The sequence below is a fragment of the Doryrhamphus excisus genome, chromosome 4, assembly GCF_030265055.1.
Source record: "Doryrhamphus excisus isolate RoL2022-K1 chromosome 4, RoL_Dexc_1.0, whole genome shotgun sequence".
Taxonomy (NCBI): domain Eukaryota; kingdom Metazoa; phylum Chordata; class Actinopteri; order Syngnathiformes; family Syngnathidae; genus Doryrhamphus; species Doryrhamphus excisus.
The window spans coordinates 20,929,025-20,940,498 of NC_080469.1; the positions used below are offsets into that span (position 1 = coordinate 20,929,025).

General features: G+C 36.5%; 2 protein-coding genes across 2 annotated transcripts; one reads left to right on the top strand and one right to left on the bottom strand.

Moving 5' to 3' along the window:
- Positions 1 to 1,379: 1,379 nt before the first annotated feature.
- Positions 1,380 to 8,023, top strand: psmd9 (proteasome 26S subunit, non-ATPase 9). Its single transcript, XM_058069784.1, has 6 exons — positions 1,380 to 1,548; positions 1,614 to 1,713; positions 3,262 to 3,455; positions 3,535 to 3,636; positions 4,269 to 4,357; positions 4,446 to 8,023. Exons 1-6 carry the CDS (start codon positions 1,423 to 1,425, stop codon positions 4,471 to 4,473), a joined length of 639 nt encoding a protein of 212 aa, XP_057925767.1. The 5' UTR covers positions 1,380 to 1,422; the 3' UTR covers positions 4,474 to 8,023.
- Positions 4,149 to 11,282, bottom strand: gtf2h3 (general transcription factor IIH, polypeptide 3). The gene is made up of 13 exons (XM_058069783.1): positions 11,050 to 11,282; positions 10,900 to 10,979; positions 10,717 to 10,823; positions 10,503 to 10,642; positions 10,328 to 10,390; positions 8,183 to 8,212; positions 8,052 to 8,080; positions 7,890 to 7,964; positions 7,751 to 7,804; positions 7,604 to 7,672; positions 7,348 to 7,483; positions 6,344 to 6,380; positions 4,149 to 5,001 (listed from the first exon to the last, which is right to left on the bottom strand). The coding sequence occupies exons 1-13, from the start codon at positions 11,057 to 11,059 to the stop codon at positions 4,935 to 4,937; spliced, it is 897 nt and encodes a 298-aa protein (XP_057925766.1). The 5' UTR covers positions 11,060 to 11,282; the 3' UTR covers positions 4,149 to 4,934.
- Between the last annotated feature and the right edge of the window lie 192 nt (positions 11,283 to 11,474).

Here is an 11,474-nt window from a genome sequence, read left to right on the forward strand (position 1 = left end):
ATCAAATCTCCCTCTTGCGGGATTGTAATCAGTATAATATATACAAATATATATTTAAATGCAATTAACTCTTGTTAAATATCACTGACAGTATCGAAATTGAAAATTAATCTCTTTTTTTTCCCCAATAAAGACAGTTTTTAATTTACTATGGAAGCCCGTTTCAGTCACTGAAAAAATTATCCCATTGGTAAGTCGAAATAATGAGATAAAAAGTCCAAATTTTGAGATAGCTTTGTAGAAGAGTGACAGCAGCAGCTCCTCTCTCCTGTTCAGACATTGAGTATTTTAATGTGGCTTTACAAGTGATGAAATACTTCATTAGCTGGTGAATTCACATGAAATTGTACCAAGAAAATGCGCATTGGAAAGAATTTTGAGGCATCAAAATAATAAAAGGGATGTGGCTGGTCACTGTCTAAGACGGGTCTCAAACACGCGGCCGGACACTAGTTTGAGGCCCCCGCCTTGATATGAAAGTTTAATGTTAGTGCGGCCGGCGCAAGTTTGATATGGATGCTGTATGGAATCATGTACCCAGAAAAAATGATTACGTTTGATTAATGTTCATGTTAAAGGTTAAATAACTGTTAATAGTTATCCTCCCTATCCGTGTGGAAGTGGTAAGTTTTTGGCTATTTAAGTTTAAAGGAAATAACTTGAAGGCTACCGTTTAGGTCGCTAGCTCTCTAGTTTGCGAGTTAGCATGTGTCTCAAAACCCTGCAGTTGTGCAATATGTTGTAAATAAAAAAAGTATAAATGTGACGATAGTTGTGTTTTGTCATGTCTACAGGGCTCTAATAATGCTTTGTTCATTTTAATCTGAAAAAAATAATTGTCTACCCACCAACTATATGTGGTTTCTTAAGTTTATTATTTGCCGTTTTTATTATTATTATATTTATTTATTACTGATTGATTGATTTTCTTTATTCTTGATTTATTTTTCATCTTATTTTGTGCAGAAAAATAAAAATTAAGATATTTTTAGAACAGTGGAATGTTTTATCAGAGCTTTTATTGTAGAAAATCCGAACCAAAGCACTGAAAAAGTTGGTATATGTTTGTGTTTTTAATAAATGCGTTTTTTGTTTTTTTTTTGAAAACCTGATGCGGCCCAGCCGGTCTAAGCTGGTCTAAGACGACTGTGAAAAAGGCGGCACATGCGCAGTTGGTATCTCTTAATTTCGACTTTCTATTTCGTAATTTCGACTTTCTATCTCGTAATTTCGCCTTTATTAGCTCGTAATTTCGATTTACCATTGGGATATTTTTTCAGTGGCGAAAACGGGCTTCCATAATTTACTAAAAGACGCTGACCAATTGGAGGCAGTAAATTTTACCGTATCAAAGCAACGGTCCGCCTCCTGCTAAAAACCCGACCCGACATAAATAAACTGTAACACATCCCGGAAGTGACCATGAGGATGACGGACGAAAACAATCTTGCGAGCCCAGAAATTTCCACGGATGATGTTAAAAACCTTATTAAAAAGAAAGACGACATCGAGGAGCAAATAAGAGCTTACTACGATGTTCTGGAAGATGTAAGTTGAACCGATAATCGACGAATGTCGCACGTGAAAACTCTTTGCAACATTGTATTTAACAGCAAGGTGTCGGTCTCGACGGTCCCTTGGTGGACACAGAAGGCTACCCGAGGTCCGACGTCAACTTGTACCAGATAAGAACCGCCAGACACAACATTTCATGTAAGTGACCTTTTTTTCTACAATTTTTCTGGTCTGTGGGTGACGTCAAATAGGCTCACGAGACCCGACCGCCATTTGTATGATTCAATATTAATAAATGTAATATTTTCGTAATTTAAGCACAGAAAGCCTGTTTTATGTCTTTCTAAATACGATTTTTCGAGATTTCTCGAGACATAAAATAAAACACATATAGCCACACTTAGGCTCATATTAGCCAATATACTATTTATAATCCGAGAAAATAAGACATTTAAGACAAAAATAACACTGGGACTCGTGTGTGTGTTTCAGTCAATGCCTTCCGTGTGGACAGGAAGTGACGATAGGGGATAGCTGTAGTACGGCCCACAACAGTAGCCCCGTGTTATTATTATTATTATTATGATAATGACGATTATTATTATTATGTTGTGCCTCTTGTGAGATCAATAGTTATAAAATAAAAAAAAAACTGTTGGCGATCAAGTCCGGTGCGTGTTACTAGTGACACCTAGTGGCCAGTGCACACTACTCTTCATTAACATCTATATTGCCTTAAACTCCATTTGTATTTTTCGTTCATTGAGAACGTTTTGAAGCTTGAACATTGGCCAATAATACCTAACATTTGCTTAAATATGCTTTTCCGGGACTAATAATAAGACTAACAATTTATTCATTTTTGAAAAACCTGTACTTTTGCTTCATTTAGCTCCCTGTGGAAACACCTGTGATGTACTGTATATGGTCTAAATCAGGGGTCTCAAACTCAATTTACCTGGGGGCCACTGGAGCTAGGGTCTGGGCGAGGCTGGGCCGCATCAGGTTTTCCAAAAAAAAAGCCAAAAAACGCATTTATTAAAAACAGAAAAATGAATAAACTTTGCTTTGGTTCTGATTTTCTACAATAAAAGCTCTGATAAAACATTCCACTGTTCTCAAATATCTTAATTTTTATTTTTCTACTTAAAATAAGATTAAAAATAAATAAACAAATCAAGAATAAAGAAAATCAATCAGTAATAAATAAATAAATATAACAATAATAATAAAACGGCAAATAATAAAAACTTAAGAAACCACATATAGTTGGTGGGTAGACAAATTATTTTTTTCAGATTAAAATTAACAAAGCATCATTAGAGCCCTGTAGACATGACAAAACACGACTATAGTCACATTTATACTCTTTTTATTTACAACATATTGTGCAACTGCAGGGTCTTGAGACACATGCTAACTCGCAAACCAGAGAGCTAGCGACCTAAACAGTAGCCTCCATGTTATTTCCTTTAAACTTAAAAAGCCAAAAACTTACCACTTCCACACGGATAGGGAGGATAACAGTTATTTAACCTTTAACATGAACATTAATCAAACGTAATAATTTTTTCTGGGTACATGATACCATACAGCATCCATATCAAACTTGTACGGGCCGCACTAACATTAAACTTTCATATCAAGGCGGGGGCCTCAAACTAGTGTCCTGCGGGCCACATTTGGCCCGCGGGCCGCATGTTTGAGACCCCTGGTCTAAATAATGATGTGTGTTTGTTCCATCAGGCTTGCAGAATGACCACAAGGCCATCATGGTGGAGATAGAAGAAGCCTTGCACAGGCTGCACGCTCGAGAGAAGGCCAAGAGGCAGCGTGACGAGACAGAAGCCCAGGAGGAGGCTATGGTGCTGCAGGTCACGCTTCCCCCCGCCTTTGCACGCGTAGATACCGTCACGCAGGGCTCGCCGGCCTCTGGAGCTGTGAGTGACAAGACATTTGGGTGTAAAAGACGAATTCTTCTTCTCATCTTTTAAAGATGTTGCTTGTGCTTATGCAAAGGGCCTCAAAGTCGGTGATGAAGTCATCGAGTTTGGTTCGGTGAATACAGAGAACTTTCAAAGTCTCCACAACATTGCCTCCGTGGTGCAGCATAGCGAAGGGGTAAGATTCAAATTTAAAAAATAACTTTAAATTTGATTTTAATTAGTGCATTATTTGCATGCAGTTATGACATCCTTGACACAATGCCTTAATAAATTCATCAAAATCACACATTGGATGTGTAATTGTCTTTTTTTTTTATTATTATGTAATTATGTCTTAATGCAGGGGTGTCCCATCCTTTTTGCAAAAAATGGATTTTAGCTTTGTGATTTAGGTGAAATGCTATTACACATATATATTATTGTTAAATTTTTAGGCTTATTGTTCGTATTGTTTTGACTTCGTTCTCACAAAATGACAGCTCTTTCTTCTATTTCTGCTGTTTCAACTAAAAAAAAAAAAAAGACTTTATTCCCATAATATTTCAATGTAATTTTCACAATACTTTTTCCCTATTTTTTTTTTTTTTTTACAATTTTAGTAGTATTATAAAAAAATATATTATGAAAAAAAAGTTCAATATTTAAATTATGCACCTGCTACTTTTCCAAATATTTAAACTTTGTTCTTGTATATTATGGCGTTATTCCTGTAATATTATACGTTTTTTTCCCCCAACCAATTTTTTTTCAAAATTACTATTTTTTGTTTCATTTCACATATTGATTCACGTTCCTTGTCCTGTGCAGAAGCCACTTCGAGTGACGGTGATCCGGGAGGGTCAGAAAGCTCACATGAGTCTGACCCCACAGAGGTGGTCTGGCAGAGGTCTACTGGGGTGAGTCTGCACGACACCCCCTGCCTTGATAAAAACAACAAAAAAAAACAAACACACACGCTCATTATTTGCCTTTTTTGTTGTCCAGGTGCAATATTGTCCCAATCCCACGGTGATCATCAACCACAACATCACAATAGACCATGCCTCTTACCCATCTGTTTGCTTTATTCACCAGGAATAAAACCTTGCGATGTTACATTTGGGCTGACTTGTCTGAAATGTCACATTGGGATGAGACGTCCACAGGACATTTGATTAGGCACCCTCTAACGCAAAAACAATCAGCCTTTCTGAAAGTAATGCAACAGTATGTTTATTATAGTGGTTTGGTTACCTTAGCTATCCACATGACCTATTAGAAAGCACACTATTATATTTGAAAAAAAACAAAAAGCTGGTTGTAATGTGGATTTTATTAGGTAAAAAAGTCATTTGTTGAGCTACGTCAGATATTAGGAACTGAATGTTTGCATTTAGTAAGGAAAATATTTTCCACAAAAAATAGCTTCTACATTTTAAAAAATCAGATGCATGCACTAATGATTATTTTAGGCCAATAATAATAATAATAATATCATGATGCTTTGAGTTTCTTCTTTTTGCCTTTAACCATCTGCGGGAGCTGGATTTTGAAGGCAGTCCTAAAAAAATAAAAAAAAAATCAATTAAAACAATAGTTTTGTTCGGTATAAAATGTCAATACAGTCATCCCTCGCTACATCACGGTTCCAACATTGCTCCGCCTATTTTTAGTCAAATAAAATTACATTTAAGCAAATTGTATGGATTTTTTCCCAACCATAAAAATGGTTAAATGAACTAAAAAAGAAATATTCTACATGGGTCACTCTGTGATTGTTTAATGAGACAATGAGCAGACTTGTTCATCTGATGTTTTTTTTTATTATTATTACCTCGGTACGCGCTGCCATAGCCCACAACAAGCTGAAACTCAACTCTGAACCTCTGACGTCACTTCCTCCCCTACAAGATCAATTGCTTGTATTCTGATTATATTGGTGTGACTATAGGGGTGTTACTGAATCTCTAACGGGCTCTAAAATGTGGCCCGCAGGACACTAGTTTGAGGCCCCCGCCTTGATATGAAAGTTTAATGTTAGTGCGGCCCGCGCAAGTTTGATATGGATGCTGTATGGTATCATGTACCCAGAAAAAATTATTACGTTTGATTAATGTTCATGTTAAAGGTTAAATAACTGTTAATAGTTATCCTCCCTATCCGTGTGGAAGTGGTAAGTTTTTGGCTATTTAAGTTGAAAGGAAATAACTTGAAGGCTACCGTTTAGGTCACTAGCTCTCTAGTTTGCGAGTTAGCATGTGTCTCAAGACCCTGCAGTTGCGCAATATGTTGTAAATAAAAAGAGTATAAATGTGACTATAGTCGTGTTTTGTCATGTCTACAGGGCTCTAATAATGCTTTGTTCATTTTAATCTGAAAAAAATAATTTGTCTACCCACCAACTATGTGGTTTCTTAGGTTTTTATTATTTGTTGTTTTATTATTATTATTATATTTATTTATTACTGATTGATTGATTTTCTTTATTCTTGATTTGTTCATTTATTTTTCATCTTATTTTGTGCAGAAAAATAAAAATCAAGATATTTGAGAACAGTGGAATGTTTTATCACAGCTTTTATTGTAGAAAATCGGAACCAAAGCACTGAAAAAGTTTGTATATTTTTCTGTTTTTAATAAATGCGTTGTTTTTTTTTTTTTTGGAAAACCTGATGCGGCCCAGCCTTACCCAGACCCTAGCTCCAGTGGCCCCCAGGTAAATTGAGTTTGAGACCCCTGGTTTACAGTAAACACATTTTCTACGCCATAACAATGAAATGCTCCATTGAATCCTACTTTGCAGAAATTCACTTATCATGGACGGGTGTGGAAGCAATTAGCGGTGATGAACGAGGGATTGCTGTATTTAAACTACATTAAAAAAAAAATTTTTTTAAACTTACTCGCAGGTTGTGCAGATGGGGCTAAAGTTGCAGAATACTGTTGGGAGAAAGCAGCATAAAATGTACTATTATAGCAGCATAAAAGCAGACAAATCAATAGACATGATATCAGATCAATGACATGAGTGGCCATTAAATAAAAACTCTCATTATTACGTCAAAAAATATCATATATGATTAATGCAACACATTATGATTTCAGATATTCATTCATTTTCTACCGCTTATCCTCACGGGGGTCGCTGGAGCCTATCCCAGCTGTCTTCGGGCGAGAGGCGGGGTCCACCCTGGACTGGTGGCCAGCCAATCACAGGGCACATATAGACAAACAACCATTCACACTCACATTCATACCTATGGACAATTTGGAGTTGCTAATTAACCTAGTATGATGGCCGAGGGTGGGATTGAACTTGAAGCATTGAAGGTCTGCGCGCTAACCACTAGACCACCGTGCAGCCCGATTCCAGTTATTTTACGATGTAATTAACATAGGAATTGTGTTCTCCACCACACATTCTTGTATGTGTACTTTATAGTTTGGCTGCACTGCCAAAGTGTTGCTCCCTAGCCAAGCTCTTAGTCTAGGATGATGGGGTCCGAGCACCGGTTTAGCCGGATTCACGCCCCGGATCCCCACCACAGCTTCCAGCTTGAATGCTGCTCTAGAGGTCAGGAGAACCACGGTGGAGAGCGGCCAGGGAAACTTCTCCAATCACAGGGCACATATAGACAAACAACCATTCACACTCACATTCATACCTATGGACAATTTGGAGTCACCAATTAACTTAGCATGTTTTTGGAATGTGGGAGGAAACCGGAGTACCCGAAGAAAACCCACGCATGCACGGGGAGAACATGCAAACTCCACACAAAAATGGCCGAGGGTGGAATTGAACCCTGGTCTCCTAGCTGTGAGGTCTGCACGATAACCACTACTCCACCGTGTCGCCCAAAACAACAACAAACAAACCCTAAAACGTGGCACGGCGAGCACTTACTCGACAGGCAAACGGAGCAGACATAGCCGATTTCGATGAGGTTGCGGTGGCAGAAGCACGCCGCTCTGTAGTCCACGTGGGCCGGCGGCGGCAGCACCAGCTGGGAACGCTGCTCCGCGTCGGGCAGGAACACCCACTGTTCGCGGGCACACAACAAAAAGTTTAAGATCTGCATGTGAACAATGCAGCATTATTTCTATGGTTATCAGTACACAAGCGTATTTGGGTTATTGAAGGAGTGATGCTGTGTTCTCACCAGCAGGTACTGAGCAAGGGCCAACTTCTGCGGTATCTTAAGGTACAAGCCTCCTGTTATGTCACATGCCTACCAAGAACATAACAAGCGACACCAAATAATTACCGAAAACAACAACAATTCACCATTAAAGAACTATAACCATACCTGCTGGAGGAGACCGGAATCTGACTCCAACACGCACGCATCCATCAAGATGTTCTGTTTTAAAAATGGAAAACTACTCAATAATACTCTTATATAAAGTATGAAGTGTCAAAGGAAATGAAGAATTAAAGGAAGCAACCTGCTTCTGGGCAGCAAAGATGACGTTCATAAAGTGCATGTACTGCAGGGCGCAGTCGTCTGCTGCCTTTATCACCTAACAGTCGTTTTCATTCAATATTATTACTCAAATATATATTTACAAACAAATTACAACATTATTGGAACGGCAGTGGAAGCTCACCAAAATCCGCGACTTGATCTCCTGTCCCGCTTTAAAAAAAAAAAAAAGGAAATGCAGTAAAGGGATCATGTTTACATTGGAGGATATTTGCAACAACTTTATTAGAAAAATGGGTAATAAATCAAAAGTACCTTCAAGTTCCTTTGAGACTCTGTTGATATCTGAGTTGCAAAGATGAAGGAAACATTACACTACAATGTTAACGTACACACGTGTAATAATAGTCATACACATGGAAGGCTGACGTTCTTTATGCATGTGTTGTTTGACTCTTGGTTAAAAAAAAAATCTCTTACAAATAAAATGGGGTTATTCATACTATGAAAAAAATAAAGACTAGTTAAGTAAATGAGTAATGCCCCACTCTAAAGAGGAAAGCATTCATACAACATATTAAAAAAAACAGCTAGAATTAGAAACTATATAAACATCATAGTATAAATATATATTTTTTTTCAGAACTGATTTTGCCCAGAGGGATGATTATTGGTACTACATAACTGTTTTTTTTAATTCAATTAAAACACAATCCAATGATATTTATTGTTAATAAATTAAATAATTATCAATAAATACAATCCACAATAATTCAATTACACAATACAGATTTGAAATAATTTTTTTAATTAAAAATATTTTTACAAATATTTAAAGAAAAAAAATATTCTGGAATTAAGAACTGCATAGACATTTCAATAAACAATTCACCCACAGTACGCTTTTAAAATTGTAATTTTGTAGTAATTAATGTTACTGTAAAAAATATATTCCATTTATGGCACTAATTTATTTAAAAGAAAATGTGAAAATATTTAATTATATATAATTTGGTAATTTGGTACTACATAACTGTTTTTTTATTCAATTAAAACACAATCCAATTATATTTATTCTGTTAATAAATTAAATAATTATCAATAAATACAATCCACAATAATGCAATTACACAATACAGATTTGAAAGAATTTTTTTTTATTTAAAATATTTTTTAATATTTTTAAAAATATTTAAAGGAAAAATTATTCCGGAATTAAGAACTGCGTAGTCATTTCAATAAACAATTCACCCACAGTACGCTTTTAAAATTATAATTTTGTAGTAATTAATGTTACTGTAAAAAATATATTCCCACTTATGGCACTATTTTAATTGAAATAAAATCTGAAAATATTTAATTATATTTAATTTGGTAATTTTATAAATGGGGTTGGAGTTGGTAAATGGGGTTATTCATACTATGAAAAAATAAAGACTAGTTAAGTAAATGAGTAACGGCCCACTCTAAGAGGAAAGCATTCATACAACATATTTTAAAAAACAGCTAAATTAGAAACTATATAAACATCATAGTATAAATATATATTTTTTTTTTTCAGAACTGATTTTGCCCAGGCCGATGATTATTGGTACTACATAACTGTTTTTTATATTCAATTAAAACACAATCCAATTATATTTATTTTGTTAATAAATTAAATAATTATTAATAAATACAATCCACAATAATTCAATTGTACAATACAGATTTGAAAGATTTTTTTAATTAAAAATATTTTTAATATTTTTAAAAATGTTTAAAGAAATAAATTATTCTGGAATTAAGAACTGCATAGACATTTCAATTAACAATTCACCCACAGTACGCGCTTAGTAATTAATGTTACTGTAAAAAAATATATTCCCACTTATGGCACTATTTTAATTAAAATAAAATGTGAAAATATTTAATTATATTTAATTTGGTAATTTTATGAACCGCATAGATTTTTAAATAATTTAATTTTATATATGAAATAATTATTTCCCCTTGTGGCATTTTGTTATATATTTTAAACATTCATTCATTCATTTTCTACCGCTTTTTCCTCACGAGGGTCGCGGGGGGTGCTGGAGCCTATCCCAGCTGTCCCGATCCCGGCGAGAGGCGGGGTACACCCTGGACTGGTGGCCAGCCAATCACAGGGCACATATAGACAAACAACCATTCACACTCACATTCATACCTATGGACCTATGGAGTCGCCAATTAACCTAGCATGTTTTTGGAATGTGGGAGGAAACCGGAGTACCCGGAGAAAACCCACGCATGCACGGGGAGAACATGCAAACTCCACACAGAGATGGCCGAGGGTGGAATTGAACCCAGGTCTTATATTTTAAACAATATGTTTTAAATGATGTAATTTCATGGTATTTTATAATTAGTTTGTCGTTTTATGACGAATTCAGGACTGCATCCTTCTACGTTTATCATTTGGCTGAAGCACAAGGATACAGCAGAGCGCTTTGGCGAGGGATCCCGCAAGCAACGTGTCGGTGGAACTTCCCTTTACTTCAACTGCAATTGCATAAAAAAACAAATATTCAACATACACACCTCTTACAGTGTCCATCTTCATCACATTATCATCTCTGTATTAGGTGTCCCTAATGTTGTGACGTTCACTTACTTTTGGACATCAGAGTCCTGATCTCCTCGGCCATGACGTTATTGGCGACAGAGAGTAATTCGTACTTTCCGTCGCCACCGGAACACACATCGTCTGCATTGTCGCCGGCTCTGTGATTGGTGCTGGGATACAGGAAGTGACTGAAGTCACATAGACAAAGTTATTGTTTTTCTCACGCCGTTGATGTTGTGTTAAAGGTCAGCGTGGAGGTCACCTGTCTTCACAGTGGCTGGCGATGACGGCCAGCTTGTTGCTCCTGTTCATAGCCACATGGGAGTTGGCCATCACCATGACGGCGTCCATACATTTGGACAAGGTGAACTGGACCGACATAAAAGTACATTTTATTTTGGATAAATATGAAATGAATTGGGTGGCCTGATGCAGTCCTACCTACCTGCGGCTCACGTTGTGCTTGCTGTCCCCACCATATCGGGTTAACGTCCACCACGATGACCAATAAGCTGATCTCCTCCTCTGTGGAAACAAATGTCACATTAACACTTAAAATGGCTGACTTATTCTTGTAGTCCCATTATACACAAACCTGATGCCATGGCGACTGATTACTATCTGCGCCTGCAATTTTACAGTCCATTAGCATCCATTTTTCATCGAAAAACCACACTACTTAACGAGTAGTTTGAAACGTAAAGTATATTCCGTCAAATTATGTTTGTTTTACGATGTAAATGTTTACTCCAGCTTTTCATTAGCGCTATCTTTTGTCGGCGACTGATGTTCTTCCGCGTTTTCTTCTTCGCGTGTTTGTTCTCACGTAGATTACACACTGCCACCATCTAGCGTAAAAGCGGTAGTAGTGGCCATTTGGCCGTGTACCACAATACAACGCCATATGATATGGCGATATGATATGATATCAACACGTGTTTTAGTAAACATATAATATATACAACTGCAACAAAATAACAACTATGGATCTACAAATAAGAACACAGAATTGCAATTTAA